General features: G+C 45.6%; 1 protein-coding gene across 2 annotated transcripts in view; it reads left to right on the top strand.

The window, feature by feature from the left end:
* The window catches only part of arap2 (ArfGAP with RhoGAP domain, ankyrin repeat and PH domain 2), a 253,179-nt gene that overhangs the window by 163,062 nt on the left and 71,583 nt on the right, over nt 1–18,534 (top strand). For both annotated transcript variants that reach the window (XR_006834916.1, XM_046328114.1), the window contains exon 16: nt 3,988–4,132. Coding sequence is in view for 1 of the 2 variants with exons in the window: in XM_046328114.1 (XP_046184070.1) it covers nt 3,988–4,132 (145 nt within the window). In the remaining variant the exon portion in view is untranslated. The remainder of the gene's footprint in view (nt 1–3,987; nt 4,133–18,534) is intronic.

The following is an 18,534-nucleotide window of genomic DNA, read 5'->3' as shown; positions in this document are numbered from 1 at the left end:
GAGGCTATATACAGTAGGGAGGCTATATACAGTAGAGAGGCTATATACAGTAGGGAGGCTATATACAGTAGGGAGGCTATATACTGTAGACAGGCTATATACAGTAGAGAGGCTATATACAGTAGAGAGGCTATATACAGTAGACAGGCTATATACAGTAGAGAGGCTATATACAGTAGGGAGGCTATATACAGTAGAGAGGCTATATACAGTAGGGAGGCTATATACAGTAGGGAGGCTATATACAGTAGGGAGGCTATATACAGTAGGAGGCTATATACAGTAGAGAGGCTATATACAGTAGAGAGGCTATATACAGTAGAGAGGCTATATACAGTGGGGAGGCTATATACAGTAGAGAGGCTATATACAGTAGGGAGGCTATATACAGTAGAGAGGCTATATACAGTAGGGAGGCTATATACAGTAGAGAGGTTATATACTGTAGACAGGCTATATACAGTAGAGAGGCTATATACAGTAGAGAGGCTATATACAGTAGACAGGCTATATACAGTAGAGAGGCTATATACAGTAGGGAGGCTATATACAGTAGAGAGGCTATATACAGTAGGGAGGCTATATACAGTAGAGAGGTTATATACAGTAGACAGGCTATATACAGTAGACAGGCTATATACAGTAGAGAGGCTATATACAGTAGACAGGCTATATACAGTAGAGAGGCTATATACAGTAGGGAGGCTATATACAGTAGGGAGGCTATATACAGTAGAGAGGTTATATACAGTAGGGAGGCTATATACAGTAGACAGGCTATATACAGTAGACAGGCTATATACAGTGGGGAGGCTATATACAGTAGGGAGGCTATATACAGTGGGGAGGCTATATACAGTAGAGAGGTTATATACAGTAGGGAGGCTATATACAGGCACCGGTTCGTCAGGCTAATTGAGGTAATATGTATATGAATGTATGGTTAAAGTGACTATGCATAAATAATAAAAAGAGAGTAGCAGCAGCGTAAAAGAGGGATTGGGGGGGACAATGCAAATAGTCCAGGTAGCCATTTGGTTACCTGTTCAGGAGTCTTATGGCTTGGGGGTAAAAGCTGTTGAGAAGCCTTTTTGTCCTAGACCTGGCACTCCGGTACCGCTTGCCATGCAGGGAGTACAGGAGGGACTGAGCACGCACCACTAATGGGTTCCAATGCTGAGGATCAGCGTGGCGGATGTGTTGTTACCTACCCTCACAACCTGGGGGCGTCCCGTCAGGAAGTCCAGGATCCAGTTGCAGAGGGAGGTGTTTAGTCCCAGGATCCTTAGTGATGAGCTTTGAGGGCACTATGGTGTTGAATGCTGAGCTGTAGTCAATTAATAGCATTCTCACATTGGTGTTCCTTTTGTCCAGGTGGGAAAGGGCAGTGTGGAGTGCAATAGAGATTGCATCATCTGTGGATCTGTTTGGGCGGTATTCAAATTGGAGTGGCTCTTGGGTTTCTGGGATAATGGTGTTAATGTGAGCCATTACCAGCGTTTCAAAGCACTTCACGGCTACGGACGTGAGTGCTACGGGTCTGTAGTCATTTAGGCAGGTTGCCTTAGTGTTCTTGGGCACAGGCGGTCTGCTGGGAAACATGTTTGTATTACAGACTCAATCAGGGACATGTTGAAAATGTCAGTGAAGACACCTGCCAGTTGGTCAGCACATGCCCGGAGCACACGTCCTGGTAATCCGTCTGGCCCCGCAGCCTTGTGAATGTTGACCTGTTTAAAGGTCTTACTCATGCCTCAGTGTTGCTCGCCTCGAAGCGAGCATGGAAGTGATTTAGCTCGTCTGGTAGGCTTGTGTCACTGTGCAGCTCGCAGCCGTGCTTCCCTTTGTAGTCTGTAATAATTTGCAAGCCCTGCCACATAAGACGAGCGTCAGAGCCTGTGTAGTACGATTCAATCTTAGCCCTGTATTGAGGCTTTGCCTGTTCGGTGGTTCATTGCAGGGCATAGCAGGATTTCTTGTAAGCTTCCGAGTCCTGCACCTTGAAAGCGCAGTTCTACCCTTTAGCTCAGTGCGAATGTTGCCTGTAATCCATGGCTTCTGGTTGGGGAATGTACGTACAGTCACTGTGGTGGACGACGTCCTTGATGCACTTAATGATAAAGCCCGTGATGTGGTGTACTCCTCAATGCCATCGGAAGCATCCCGGTTTGGTGGAAGAGAGGGATGGAGAGATGAAAAGAGAGAAACCGGAAGAGGGAGAGAACCTTTTCTCCTGTCTTTTTCATGTCGTCTATTAGAACAATATCTGACTTGTCACACGCTGTTTGACAACGGAATCAATAATTAGCATATTTATGAGATGAAGAGAGTCAAAACTTTTGGGAGTTGAAAACCATTGTGTGTGTGTGTGTGTGTGTGTGTGTGTGTGTGTGTGTGTGTGTGTGTGTGTGTGTGTGTGTGTGTGTGTGTGTGTGTGTGTGTGTGTGTGTGTGTGTGTGTGTGTGTGTGTGTGTGTGTGTGTGTGTGTGTGTGTGTATTTCTGTCGGTGGCAAAAACAAAAACAGATGTCGACAGTGACTTTGAAATCCAACATGAGATGTTTTCATGAACTTCATGCTTGTTAAGTAAATCCTCCCAGGCAGACAATCATGAAATACATGTGTTACTTCCAAACTTTCCAGAGATCATCTTTGCCTCTTGTTGATAGAAACCTGCAGGGAGATTAGATTTATTCACTATTTAGATTTATTCACGATTTATTCACTATTATTATACTGGCTGTAAGTGTGTGTCAGTAAGGAGGACCATTGTTTTGTATGTGCATGGCCTTATTTCTATCACATCATATTGGATGACTGTCGTTCATATTCCATTCCCCCAGCTCAATATAACATCAACAGGTTTAGGCTACTACATGATACTCAAATGTGCCCTTTACCCTTCATGAGGTTGCTCCAACCTACTCAACAAAGTTTTTAATGTAGGTGCGCAGGGTCGAGAGACACATTAGAGTAATCAAGGGGAAAGACAGTGACACATTCAATACTGCCTTGTACTGCATTTAACGTTCAACGTTTATATTCGACAAATTCAGGTAGGTCCCCCCACGTTTCGCTCCGTTTGCTTCCGTTTCAGAAACGTTTTGCGACATTATCGGCAGAATGAATACACCCTTGATCACCCGCGCACACAGTTCACTTTCATAGCAGCCCACGTACAGCATCATCAGTTTGCTCATTGTATAATTATTTTCTTGAATGTACCCGCTCTCGTCCTCCTACCTTTTCCCTTCAGTTGTGGAGTGCACAACACATCAGCTGTCTGTGACCAGGCGCAAAAACCTATCCCAGCCAAACCTTCATACCATAACCGCTAACGCTAACAACTACATCGTCGTCAATATACTAATATTAGAGTTAAAAACTTGAACCCAACAATCCAATCCATGTGTACAATCACAACAGCACAGTGTACTGTTGGCAATACATTTATAAAACTGAAAAGCTTACCTTGACTTGAAAGTGCTACTGTGTTAAATAGCCTTAGCCAGCTAGCTAACAAATAACATTCTGTTTAATATATATATAAAATGCATTCGGAAAGTATTCAGACCCCTTTACTTTTTCCACATTTTGTTACACTACAGCCTTTTTCTAAAATTGATTAAATTATTTTTTCCCCCTCATGGATCTACACAGAATACCCCATAATGAAAAAGCAAAAACAGGTTTTTAAACATTGTTGTTAGTATATAAAAAATGTAAACTTGAATATCACATTGACATAAGTATTCAGACCCTCTACTCAGTACTTTTTAAAATAACCTTTGCCAGTACTGGGCCAGTGATCATCTGCTCACAAACACACATGACCGCCCTCCTTGACAAACGTATCAACCGTTTGAGCTAACGTGTGTGGGTGTGAACTTTGAACTAACGTGTGCGGTTGTGAACATTGAACTAACGTGTGTGTGTGAACTTTGAACTAACGTTTGTGTTTGAACTAACGTGTGTGTGTGTGTTTCAGACATGGTGCGACGCTGGTGTACTCTGGAGGGGGGTTTCCTTAGCTATTATGAGAATGAACGGAGCCCCATGGCCACCGGCAGAGTGGACATCACTGAGGTGGTCAGTCTGGCTGTCAACAACACAGAGACCATGACTGGAGCTGGGTATGGAGACACACACACACACACACACACACACACACACACACACACACACACACACACACACACACACACACACACACACACACACACACACACACACACACACACACACACACACACAGACAACCACACACAAAAATACAAACAAACACACACCCATAGAAACACACATACACATGCATTCACAAATACACACACACTTTCTCTCACGCACACTCTTTGACACCCCCTCTTTGACCTTCTGAACTTACATAAAAAACTTCACTGCACATGTCATAATTGTAGGAGGTTTATGTGTTGTAGTGACATCAGCAAAACTAGGTTAAAAGTGCAGAATCCGCCAAGCGTCCACCAATCCATCTTTGTAATGAACTTCTTATCAATTCAAAATTGATAAAAAAAGTTGATAAGCTAAATCACTAAGAAGGACGTAAACTAAGACAGACAGACATGTGAACAGAAAAAACACTAGCCGTATAGATACAGTTGAAGTCGGAAGTTTACATACACCTTAGCCAAATACATTAACAGTAGCGAGGCTATAACAGTAGCGAGGCTATGTACAGTAGCGAGGTTGTAACAGTAGCGAGGCTATGTACAGTAGCGAGGCTATAACAGTAGAGAGGCTATATACAGTAGCGAGGCTATTGTAACAGTAGCGAGGTTATAACAGTAGCGAGGCTATGTACAGTAGCGAGGTTGTAACAGTAGCGAGGTTATAACAGTAGCGAGGCTATGTACAGTAGCGAGGTTGTAACAGTAGCGAGGTTATAACAGTAGCGAGGTTATAACAGTAGCGAGGTTGTAACAGTAGCGAGGTTATAACAGTACAGTAGTAGAGGCTATATACAGTAGCGAGGTTATAACAGTATTATAACAGTAGCGAGGCTATGTACAGTAACAGTAGCGAGGCTATAACAGTAGCGAGGCTATAACAGTAGCGAGGCTATAACAGTAGCGAGGTTATAACAGTAGCGAGGTTATAACAGTAGCGAGGTTATAACAGTAGCGAGGCTATGTACAGTAGCGAGGCTATAACAGTAGCGAGGTTATAACAATAGCGAGGCTATGTAGTGTAGTGAGGTTATAACAGTAGCGAGGTTATAACAGTAGCGAGGCTATGTACAGTAGCGAGATTATAACAGTAGCGAGGCTATGTAGAGTAGCGAGGTTATAACAGTAGCGAGGCTATGTACAGTAGCGAGGTTATAACAGTAGCGAGGCTATGTACAGTAGCGAGGTTATAACAGTAGCGAGGCTATGTACAGTAGCGAGGCTATAAAAGTAGCGAGGCTATGTACAGTAGCGAGGTTATAAAAGTAGCGAGGCTATGTACAGTAGCGAGGTTATAACAGTAGTGAGGCTATGTAGAGTAGCGAGGTTATAACAGTAGCGAGGCTATGTACAGTAGCGAGGCTATAACAGTAGCGAGGCTATGTACAGTAGCGAGGTTATAACAGTAGCGAGGCTATACAGTAGCGAGGCTATATAACAGTAGCGAGGCTATATACAGTAGCGAGGTTATAACAGTAGCGAGGCTATATACAGTAGCGAGGTTATAACAGTAGCGAGGCTATGTACAGTAGCGAGGCTATAACAGTAGCGAGGCTATGTACAGTAGCGAGGTTATAACAGTAGCGAGGTTATAACAGTAGCGAGGCTATGTACAGTAGCGAGGTTATAACAGTAGCGAGGCTATGTACAGTAGCGAGGCTATAACAGTAGCGAGGCTATGTACAGTAGCAAGGTTATAACAGTAGCGAGGCTATAACAGTAGCGAGGCTATGTACAGTAGCGAGGTTATAACAGTAGCGAGGCTATAACAGTAGCGAGGCTATGTACAGTAGCGAGGTTGTAACAGTAGCGAGGCTATAAAAGTAGCGAGGCTATGTACAGTAGGGAGGCTATATACAGTAGCGAGGCTATATACAGTAGGGAGGCTATATACAGTAGCGAGGCTATATACAGTAGAGAGGCTATATACAGTAGAGAGGCTATATACAGTAGAGAGGCTATATACAGTAGAGAGGCTATATACAGTAGAGAGGCTATATACAGTAGGGAGGCTATATACAGTAGCGAGGCTATAACAGTAGCGAGGCTATATACAGTAGCGAGGCTATATACAGTAGCGAGGCTATAACAGTAGCGAGGCTATATACAGTAGAGAGGTTATATACAGTAGAGAGGCTATATAGAGTAGAGAGGCTATATAGAGTAGAGAGGCTATATACAGTAGACAGGCTATAACAGTAGCGAGGTTATAACAGTAGCGAGGCTATATACAGTAGCGAGGCTATAACAGTAGCGAGGTTATAACAGTAGCGAGGTTATAACAGTAGTCAGGTTATAACAGTAGCGATGCTATATACAGTAGCGAGGCTATATACAGTAGCGAGGCTATATACAGTAGCGAGGCTATATACAGTAGCGAGGCTATGTACAGTAGCGAGGTTATAACAGTAGCGAGGCTCTGTACAGTAGCGAAGCTATGTACAGTAGCGAGGCTACATACAGACACCGGTTAGTCAGGCTGATTCAGGTAGTATGTACATGTAGATATGGTTAAAGTGACTGTGCATATATGATGAACAGAGAGTAGCAGTAGCGTAAAAGAGGGGTTGGCGGGTGACAGGACACATTGCAATTGTGTCAATTCACAAGGTCCTTTGCTGTTGTTCTGGGATTGATTTGCACTTTTCGCACCAAAGTACGTTCATCTCTAGGAGATAGAATTTGTCCTTTCTGAGTGGTATGACGGCTACGCGGCCCCATGGTGTTTATACTTGTGTACTATTGTTTGTACAGATGAACGTGGTACCTTCAGGTATTTGGAAATTGCTCCCAAGGATGAACCAGACTTGTTAAGGTCTATAATTTTTTTCTGATTTCTTTTGATTTTCCCATGATGTCAAGCAACGAGGCACTGAGTTTGAAGGTAGGCCTTGAAATACATCCACAGGTCAATTAGCCTATCAGAAGCTTCTAAAGCCATTACATCATTTTATGGAATTTTCCAAGCTGTTTAAAGGCACAGTCAACTTAGTGTATGTAAACTTCTGACCCACTGGAATTGTGATATTTATTTATTTTACCTTTATTTAACTAGGCAAGTCAGTTAAGAACACATTCTTATTTTCAATGACGGCCTAGAAACAGCGGGTTAACTGCCTTGTTCAGGGGCAGAACGACAGATTTGTACCGTGTCAGCTTGGGGCTTTGAACTTGCAACCTTTCGGTTACCAGTCCAACGCTCTGCCGCCCCTAAACTCTAACCACTAAGCTACCCTGCCGCCCCATACAGTGAATTGTAAGTGAAATAATCTGTAAACAATTGTTGGAAAAATAACTTGTGTCATGCACAAAGTAGATGTCCTAACCGACTTGCCAAAACTATAGTTTGTTAATAAGAAATGTGTGGAGTGGTTGAAAAACAAGTTTTAATGACTCCAACCTAAGTGTATGTACACTTCCCACTTCAACTGTATATTCTCTGACTGCGGTTTAGGAAAAATATAGCTTGGCTTATTCGTTCGCTTCAAACATTTAAACAATGAGCAATCATTCTGAAGAGGGGACCATTATGCAATTTCTGAGTGTGTGCATGTACGTGCACCGAATGTGTGTGTGTGCATATGTCAATTTCTTGTGTGTGTGTGTGTGTGTGTGTGTGTGTGTGTGTGTGTGTGTGTGTGTGTGTGTGTGTGTGTGTGTGTGTGTGTGTGTGTGTGTGTGTGTGTGTGTGTGTGTGTGTGTGTGTGTGGCTCAAATAATGGGTCCATTAATACCCCAGCAGATGTTATGGAGAGGGAACAATGTCTTGATTTGTAAATGTTATTTATGTTCTCATTATGGACATCTGGCTGTACTCACTACTCTGGCCCCATGCAATGGATCCATGTACACAATCAAGCCTAGTTAATTTTTCTGCGTATTTTTGGAGTGTTTGTGTGTCGGGGAGATGGGGGTGTTGTGTGTGACGGGAGACGGGGGTTGTGTGTGTCGGGAGACGGGGTGTTGTGTGTGTGTCGGGAGACGGGGGTGTTGTGGTGTCGGGGAGACGGGGTGTTGTGTGTGTCGGGGAGATGGGGGTGTTGTGTGTCGGGAGACGGGGGTGTTGTGTGTGTCGGGAGACGGGGGTGTTGTGTGTGTCGGGGAGACGGGGGTTGTGTGTGGGAGACGGGGGTGTTGTGTGTGTCGGGGAGACGGGGGTGTTGTGTGTGTCGGGGAGACGGGGGTGTTGTGTGTGTCGGGGAGATGGGGGTGTTGTGTGTCGGGGAGACGGGGGTGTTGTGTGTGTCGGGGAGACGGGGGTGTTGTGTGTGTCGGGGAGACGGGGTGTTGTGTGTCAAGGAGACGGGGTGTTGTGTGTGTCGGGGAGACGGGGGTGTTGTGTGTCAGGGAGACGGGGGTGTTGTGTGTGTCGGGAGATGGGGGTGTTGTGTGTCAGGGAGACGGGGTGTTGTGTGTGTGTGGGGAGACGGGGGTGTGTGTCGGGGAGACGGGGGTGTTGTGTGTCAGGGAGACGGGGTGTTGTAAGTGTCGGGGAGACGGGGGTGTTGTGTGTCAAGGAGACGGGGGTGTTGTGTGTGTCGGGGAGACGGGGGTGTTGTATGTGTCGGGGAGACGGGGGTGTTGTGTGTGTCGGGGAGATGGGGGTGTTGTGTGTCAGGGAGACGGGGGTGTTGTGTGTTGTAACGGTTTTGACTTGAGGTTATTATTTATAGGGGTGCCAGGTAGGTTGTGCCTACCAGAGAAAACATTAGTTTCTCCTTTTAGTTTGGGTGGGAATGAGTCCCATCTGGTCCGTCAAGTCTACACCAATACAAAGGACGTATGTAAAAGTCAGGATGGAAATAAACTTTTCATAAACCCTTAAAATATTGAAAAGAACTTCAAAAACAATTATATTCTGTTGCGTGGGTTGTATTAGCAACAACAATGATTACACACATATATAATAATATCACAATGAGTTCTGGTTCCTCCAGAAATGTCCTGTACCTCGGGCCTAAAAAGAGTCCTGCCCGGTAAAGGAGTTCAGTGAACTCAAGTGACTTTTGTCACGCGATGTTTGTCCGTTCGTTCCGTGTAGCGTAAACCCAGTATTAAACATACAATCAATATAACAATTACTTTACCACAGAACCTTAAAGCGGATCAACTCTTAATTAAGTCCTCAACTACCACTAACTACACAAATCACAGTATACATCACATCCAAACAAATGAAATACCGTATACAAAAAGGTGGTAGTCAGTCGGTCAGTCAGACAATCCAATCCGCCAATAGATCTCCAGCGGAGAAAGGCCACGAAGAACGGAGGAGGTGTAGTCCAGGGACGCAAAGAGTGGATCCGATCCTGGGTAAACTCTATTAGGCAACAAAACACACGTTTAACGGCAACAAAACAACGGAATAGAGAAGCTTCGGGAACTGAGGGTTGAACACATCCTCATGCACGTCTCCATCACAACCCCACTTTTGCGCAGCTGATACTGGCTATTTAATTGGGAATTAAAGGGAAAGCGCCCTATTGGAAGGAGCTGCACTGAGACGGTTCAGAAAAATTCAGGGCCGTCACACACCCCTCCCTGGAAAAAGCCGACCATTGCCCTGGAAGGCACATCTTGGTCGGGGAAACCGAGAAAGGTCTCCTCATCGCTTTCCTCTACAAAAATATTCATTACTTTTTGTAGCTCACGCTCCTCAGCTGAGGGGTCACAGGCCTTAAGGTGCGAGACTTCTGGGTCTGGGAATCCGAGAAAAGTCTCCTCACTTTCCTCTTCAAAGATATCCAGGACCTTGCGGCGCTCAATCGCCTCCATTTCCTCAGCCGAGGGGTAACAGGCCTTAAGGCGTGAGACATGGACAACGCGCATATCTTCACCTGAGTCCTCTTTCACCACTCGGTAGTTCAAAGGGCCCATCTGCTCCACAATCCTATATGGTCCTTGCCATTTAGGAGCGAGCTTGGCCGAGAAGAATTGTTCAGCTTTCGAGTAAGGATGAGAGCGAAGCCACACCCGATCACGAAGCTGGAACTGCATGTCTCGTCTGTTCTTATCATAATTTCTCTTCTGCTTGAGTCGAGCCTGGATCATGTTCTTTGAGACAAGAGCTCTCAAGTCATGGAGATTGCCTACCTGGTCATAGCAAGCAGCATCTGGAGTAAGCTGCTGGGGCTGTAGCACCATATCCAAGGGTCCTCGGAGAGGACGACTTAGGTTCAGCTCTGCAGGTGTGACTCCAGTGGACTCTTGCACAGCAGAATTCAGGGCAAATCGAAACTCATGAAGGTGCTTGTCCCAGTGTTTGTGCTGGGTCCCTACATAGGAAGCAATCATTGTCTTCAAGGTTCGATTTACTCTCTCAGTGAGATTGGTCTGTGGGTGATAGGCCGTGGTCAACTTCTGCCTCAGGTTCCATCTTTGGCAGGTCTCCTCAAAGAGATCAGAGACAAATTGGGAACCTCGATCAGACAGGATGAAATCAGGCACTCCCCAGCGAGTCAGGATCTCTTTCGTAAGGATGTTAGAGACGGTCCTTGCTGTGGCCTGACGCAGGGAAAAGAGTTCCACCCACTTTGAATAGTAATCAACAAAAACAAGTATGTACACATTCTGATTGGAGCTTCTAGGAAATGGACCCATCAAATCCACTCCTAACATTTCCCAAGGTCGGGTAACCACCGTTTGCTGCAACTTGCCAGCAGGCTTTCTACCTTCTGGTTTGTACATTTGACAAACCTGACAATTTCGGATGTGTGACTTCACATCCATGCTCAGATGTGGCCAGTAGAGTAACGCTTGCAACCGCTTGTAGGTTTTGAACCTGCCCAAATGACCAGCTAATGGGTCTTCATGGAAATGTTGAAGCAGTTGTAGGCGTAGAGTGTCCGGTATGTACATTTGGTAGAGTGTTCTGTGAGGTAGTTGTACGACTCGGTAGACTTTATCTTCAATGATGGTCAGCTTTGTGGTAGGATTGACCATCTTTTCTCCATCTTCCAGGATAGTCTGGTACAAAGCCTGTACTTCTGGATCATCCTGTTGAGCTTTCCATATTGCCTCATCAGAGATGGGAAAGTCTGTTTTGGGCGAGTCTCGACTGCTTGACAGGACAGTAGCACATGTAAGATCAGGGCCACCATTATCACAAGCAGGAGCTCTGGACAAGGCATCTGGAACAGTGTTGTATTTTCCTTTCCTGTATTCCACTGCAAAGGTGAACTCTTGCAACCGTAGAGCCCATCTTATGAGTCTGGTGCTTGGTTTGTTGGTCTTGAACACCCACACAAGGGAGGAATGGTCAGTGACCACAGTGAAGTGTCTTCCCTCCAAGTAGTACCTCCACTTTTCCAAAGCCCAGACCACTGCAAGGCACTCTTGCTCTGTTGTGGAGTAGTTCCGTTCTGCTCCATTCAATGTCCGACTGGCGAACGCTAGCACTTCTTCAGTGCCAAGTCCAGTCTGTTGGACTAGGACAGCACCAAGTCCAACATCACTTGCATCAGTGTAAACAACAAAAGGGCAATCAAAGTTGGGATGACCTAAAATGGGAGGTGTGATGAGATGTCGTTTCAGGGTTTCAAAGGAGGTCTGGCACTCTGCCGTCCATTGGAATTTCGCTCCTTTTCGCTTCATCGCGTTGAGGGGTTCTGCCACCTGGGAGAAGTTCGACACAAACCGATGGTACCATCCAGCCATACCAAGGAACCGTTGAAGGGCCTTGAGTGTGGTTGGCACAGGGAAGTCTTGTACAGCCTTTGTCTTTTCAGAATCCACATGAATGCCGTCGAAAGACACAATATGGCCAAGGAACTTCAGGGAGGTTTGGCAGAAGTTGCTCTTCTTCATATTCAAGGTCAGACCAGCTTCTCGTAGCTTGTCCAACACTGCTTGAAGATCTTGAAAGTGTCTTTCTCTGTTCTGAGAGTAGATAATTATATCGTCCAGGTAGACGAAACAGATCTTCCCTTTGAGCTCACCTAACGCAATCTCCATGAGTCTTTGGAAAGTTCTCAATGTTGAGCTGTCCCATCTGGGGTGCCATTTTTTATGTAACGGTTTTGACTTGAGGTTATTATTTATAGGGGTGCCAGGTAGGTTGTGCCTACCAGAGAAAACATTAGTTTCTCCTTTTAGTTTGGGTGGGAATGAGTCCCATCTGGTCCGTCAAGTCTACACCAATACAAAGGACGTATGTAAAAGTCAGGATGGAAATAAACTTTTCATAAACCCTTAAAACATTGAAAAGAACTTCAAAAACAATTATATTCTGTTGCGTGGGTTGTATTAGCAACAACAATGATTACACACATATATAATAATATCACAATGAGTTCTGGTTCCTCCAGAAATGTCCTGTACCTCGGGCCTAAAAAGAGTCCTGCCCGGTAAAGGAGTTCAGTGAACTCAAATGACTTTTGTCACGCGATGTTTGTCCGTTCGTTCCGTGTAGCGTAAACCCAGTATTAAACATACAATCAATATAACAATTACTTTACCACAGAACCTTAAAGCGGATCAACTCTTAATTAAGTCCTCAACTACCACTAACTACACAAATCACAGTATACATCACATCCAAACAAATGAAATACCGTATACAAAAAGGTGGTAGTCAGTCGGTCAGTCAGACAATCCAATCCGCCAATAGATCTCCAGCGGAGAAAGGCCACGAAGAACGGAGGAGGTGTAGTCCAGGGACGCAAAGAGTGGATCCGATCCTGGGTAAACTCTATTAGGCAACAAAACACACGTTTAACGGCAACAAAACAACGGAAAAGAGAAGCTTCGGGAACTGAGGGTTGAACACATCCTCATGCACGTCTCCATCACAACCCCACTTTTGCGCAGCTGATACTGGCTATTTAATTGGGAATTAAAGGGAAAGCGCCCTATTGGAAGGAGCTGCACTGAGACGGTTCAGAAAAATTCAGGGCCGTCACAGTGTGTGTCGGGGAGACGGGGGTGTGTGTCGGGAGACGGGGGTGTTGTGTGTCAGGGAGACGGGGGTGTTGTAAGTGTCGGGGAGACGGGGGTGTGTGTGTCGGGGAGACAGGGGTGTTGTGTGTGTCGGGAAGATGGGCGTGTTGTGTGTGTCGGGGAGACGGGGGTGTTGTGTGTGTCTTGGAGACGGGGGTGTTGTGTGTCGGGGAGACGGGTGTGTTGTGTGTCGGGGAGACGGGAGTGTTGTGTGTGTCTGGGAGACGGGGGTGTGTGTGTCGGGGAGACGGGGGTGTTGTGTGTGTGTGTGGGGCCTACAGTATGCACTTGAGTTTGTAGTTGTTGGTGTATCTGTGTGTGTCTCTCTGTGTATCTGTGTGTGTCTCTCTGTGTGTGTGTGTGTGTGTGTGTGTGTCTCTGTGTGTGTGTGTGTGTGTGTGTGTGTGTGTGTGTGTGTGTGTGTGTGTGTGTGTGTGTGTGTGTGTGTGTGTGTGTGTGTGTGTGTGTGTGTGTGTGTGTGTGTGTGTGTGTGTGTGTGTGTGTGTGTGTGTGTGTGTGTGTCTGTCTCTGTGTGTGTGTGTCTCTGTCTCTGTGTGTGTGTGTCTCTGTCTCTGTGTGTGTGTGTGTGTCTGTCTCTGTGTGTGTGTGCCTCTCTCGGTGTGTGTGTGTGTGTGTGTGTGTGTCATTGTAAAATGTGTGTGTGTGTGTGTGTGTGTGTGTGTGTGTGTGTGTGTGTGTGTGTGTGTGTGTGTGCCTGTCTCATCATCTCTCTCCCTGTGTGTCTCATCTCTCTCCCTGTCCCCATCTCTGTCTCATCTCTGTGTGTGTCTCATCTCTCTCCCTGTGTGTGTGTGTGTGTCTCATCTCTCTCCCTGTGTTCCCCCAGTGTGCGTCTCCTCATCTCTCCCTGTCCCCCAGTGCCTCTGTGTGTGTTTTTCCCTGTTTGACGGCTCTGTCTCATCGCGATCATTGTCTCATGGTGCTCCCCAGCCTCTCTGTCTCATCTCTCTCTCCCTGTCCCCCAGCCTCTCTGTCTCATCTCTCTCCCTGTCCCCCAGCCTCTCTGTCTCATCTCTCTCCCTGTCCCCCAGCCTCTCTGTCTCATCTCTCTCCCTGTCCCCCAGCCCAGCCTCTCTGTCTCCTCATCTCTCTCCCTGTCCCCCAGCCTCTCTGTCTCCTCATCTCTCTCCCTGTCCCCCAGCCTCTCTGTCTCTTCATCTCTCTCATCCTGTCCCCCAGTCTCTCTCTGTCTCATCTCTCTCCCTGTCCCCCAGCCTCTCTGTCTCATCTCTCTCCCTGTCCCCCAGCCTCTCTGTCTCATCTCTCTCCCTGTCCCCCAGCCTCTCTGTCTCATCTCTCTCCCTGTCCCCAGCCTCTCTGTCTCATCTCTCTCCCTGTCCCCCAGCCTCTCTGTCTCATCTCTCTCCCTGTCCCCAGCCTCTGTCTCATCTCTCTCCCTGTCTCATCTCTCTCCCTGTCCCCCAGCCTCTCTGTCTCATCTCTCTCCCCCAGCCTGTCCCCCAGCCTCTCTGTCTCATCTGTCTCATCTCTCTCTCCCTGTCCCCCAGCCTCTCTGTCTCATTTCTCTCCCTGTCCCCCAGCCTCTCTGTCTCTGTCTCATCTCATCTCTCTCCCTCTCTCTCATCTGTCCCCCAGCCTCTCTGTCCCAGCCCAGCCTCTCTGTCTCCTCATCTCTCTCCCTGTCCCCCAGCCTCTCTGTCTCCTCATCTCTCTCCCTGTCCCCCAGCCTCTCTGTCTCATTCATCTCTCTCCTCTGTCCCCCAGCCTCTCTGTCTCATCTCTCTCCCTGTCCCCCAGCCTCTCTGTCTCCTCATCTCTCTCCCTGTCCCCCAGCCTCTCTGTCTCCTCATCTCTCTCCCTGTCCCCCAGCCTCTCTGTCTCCTCATCTCTCTCCCTGTCCCCCAGCCTCTCTGTCTCATCTCTCTCCCTGTCCCCCAGCCTCTCTGTCTCATCTCTCTCCCTGTCCCCCAGCCTCTGTCTGTCCCCCAGCCTCTCTGTCTCCCCCAGCCTCTGTCTCATCTCTCTCCCTGTCCCCCAGCCTCTCTGTCTCATCTCTCTCCCTGTCCCCCAGCCTCTCTGTCTCATCTCTCTCCCTGTCCCCCAGCCTCTCTGTCTCATCTCTCTCCCTGTCCCCCAGCCTCTCTGTCTCATCTCTCTCCCTGTCCCCCAGCCTCTCTGTCTCATCTCTCTCCCTGTCCTTCAGTGGGAGAGTAATTAAGAGCTACATTACAATTACATTACACTACAAGTAGCCTAGTGGTTAGAACGTTGTAACCTTTCAATTACTGGCCCAAACAGTCTGCCGTTCTGCCCCTGAACAAGGCAGTTAACCCACTGTTCCTAGACCAGTTAACCCACTGTTCCTAGACCAGTTAACCCACTGTTCCTAGACCAGTTAACCCACTGTTCCTAGACCAGTTAACCCACTGTTCCTAGGCCGTCATTGTAAATAAGAATTTGTTCTTAACTGACTTGCCTAGTTAAATAAAGGTTTAATTCAAATGAAAATAAAACAACCTTTGTACCTCCACAGTCCCAGCATGCTTCAGTGTTCTCTTTGTTAAAACCCAGAGCAAGTCTTCAGTATATTAGTCAGCTGCTCGATTATGTTCTGGGTCCGTAAATGTTAAGAGAAGAGATGCTAGAACGAGGAGTGGAAACGGAACGAGGAGTGGAAACGGAACGAGGAGTGGAAACGGAACGAGGAGTGGAAACGGAACGAGGAGTGGAAACGGAACGAGGAGTGGAAACGGAACGAGGAGTGGAAACGGAACGAGGAGTGGAAACGGAACGAGGAGTGGAAACGGAACGAGGAGTGGAAACGGAACGAGGAGTGGAAACCGAACAAGGAGTTTCACCCTCTCTCTTTGAAAGTTACAAGCCAAATGATCGCTTCCGAAAATGGAAAGATGCTAACACATGTGAAATTGTGATTTGTCCAAATTACAATTTAGGAAAAACCCGTCCTGTCCTTTACCCTACGTGTCACGTTCAGTCCCAACAGAGTCTACAGAACCAATTATGTTTACCTACAGTACCAGACAAAAGGTTGGACACACCTTCTCATTCAAGGGTTTTTCTTTATTTTTTACTATTTTCTACATTGTAGAATAATAGTGAAGATGTCAACACTATGAAATAACACAAATGGAATCACGTAGTAACTAGAAAATTGTTAAACAAGTCAAAATATGTGCCAAGAGTGTTGCAAAGCTGTCATCAAGGCAAAGCTGTCATCAAGGCAAAGGGTGGCTACTTTGAAGAATCTCACATATCAAATATATTTGGATTTGTTTAACACTTTTTTGGTCACTACATGATTCCATATGTGTTATCTCATAGTTTTGATGTCTTCACTATTATTATACAATGTAGAAAATTGTAAAAAAATAAATAAATAAAAAACCCTTGAATGAGTAGGTGTGTCTAAACCTTTGACTGGTGCTGTAGATCTGTCTACGAGAGATTAGCCTTAGTGCTCTACAGGGAACATCCATCTGTCTATGGCTCATACATATTAACGTATGCAGGAACTGTGCTTACTCTGCATCGCCCTGCCCTGCAGAACCACATGGGTGTCATTTTATATTAAATAGACTGCTTTGGTAATTTCATCAGGTATGAGACCCTCTACCTCGTCCGTTGATCCCCGATGAGTATTACCACGTTTTCAGAATATTATAGCAAATTATGCACATAGGTTTTGATGGAGGGAGAATCGTGCGTCTGCTAGATGAAGTGGGTGGATGTTGAAGTCGTTTTGGATGGTGAAGGTGGATTCTGTGGTGTAGGCTAAAGACATCGGATTGTGATTGTTAGTTAGATATTCTTCAAACTTAAACTTCTATTTCGAAATCTCTCTCTCTCTCTCCTCTCCATTTTCTTTCTCTTTCTTTCTCCCCCTTCGCCGACTTGTCCTCTGGGACTCACTAACAAGCGCCTGTACACTTGTCAGGGGTCCAGTGGGGTCACACAAACACCCGTGTCCCACCGTGTTCCCCTGATGTTCGTGAGTGGAAGTATGCCTCAGCGCTACCGGTACCCCTCATTACATGCTCCTTCAGACACGCTCTGCTGTTCCCCTTATAAACCGTAATAACCTCTTAAAACCCCCCTATAACCACCGCCGCTCTACCCCTCATTACATGTTCCTTTAGACACGCTCTGCTGTTCCCCTTATAACCCCTTATAACCCCTTATAGGCCCCTATAACCACCACTGCTATACCCCTCGCCCGCCACCCCCCCCCCAAAAAAAAAAAACACGAATCTAGCGATCGCCTGCCTCTGTGTCGAAACCATTAAGAAAGTGATACTCTGACCACAGAGGGAAGCCAGTGAAAGAGACATAAGAGAAAGAGGGAAAAGGACAAACAGAGATTAATAGCTGCCTTTTGGCTTCCGGCAGCAGGGTCGTTCCTCTCTTAACCAGCAGGTATAAAGCACCCTTTGTGTTTTAAATGTGTGTATGTGTTGAAGTATTTGTGTCTACGTGGGTAAAGGGGTTGGTATATATACGGTGCATTCAGAAAGTATTCATATCCCTGGACTTTTTCCACATGTTGTTGTGTTACTGCTTGAAATTAAAGTGGATTAAATAGATCATTTTTTATAGATAATCCATCTACACACAATACACCATAATTACAAAGTGAAAACATGTTTAAAAATAATAATAATAACAATTTCTGTATTTTTTTTAAATACAGAAATATACAGAAATATCTAATTTATTTAAGTAAACTCAGAAATATTCGTTGTCATCTTGGTAAGAAAAGGGGAATTAGTCTCCCAGTGTCTGTTGGAAAGCAGACTGAAACAAGTTTTCCTCTAGGATTTTGCCTGTGCTTAACTTAATTTGCCTCAAAATGTTGCTTTGTATTCAGGACATAAAGTACATTTCTGTACCACATTTTTTGTGTCTTATTGCAAACAGGAAGCATGTTTTGGAATATTTGTCTTCTCTACAGACTTCCTTGTTTTCACGCATTTAGTTTAGTATTGTGGAGTAACCACAATGTTGTTGATCCATCCTCAGTTTTCTCCTTTCACAGCCATTAAACTCTGTAACTGTTTTAAAATTACCATTGAACTCATGGTGAAAGCCCTGAGCAGTTTCCTTCCTCTCCGGCAACTGAGTTAGAAAGGATGCCTGTATATTTGTAGTAACTGAGTGCATTGATACACCGTCCAAAGTGTAATTAATAACTTCGCCATGCTCAAATGGATATTCAATGTCAGATATTTTTAAAATGCTAATACTATGTGGCTTCGTGAAATACTTATTGACTCAAGAAATGTCAGCGTTTTATTTATTTGTAATTAATTTGTAAAAAAAAATATAAACATTTTTAAAATGTCTAGAAATAAAATTCCACTTTCACATTATGGTTTATTGTGTGTAGGCCAATTTAATTGAATCCATTTTAA

Source organism: Oncorhynchus gorbuscha, linkage group LG25 (genome assembly GCF_021184085.1).
Source record: "Oncorhynchus gorbuscha isolate QuinsamMale2020 ecotype Even-year linkage group LG25, OgorEven_v1.0, whole genome shotgun sequence".
Taxonomy (NCBI): domain Eukaryota; kingdom Metazoa; phylum Chordata; class Actinopteri; order Salmoniformes; family Salmonidae; genus Oncorhynchus; species Oncorhynchus gorbuscha.
This window is presented reverse-complemented; position numbering and strand designations above follow the sequence as displayed.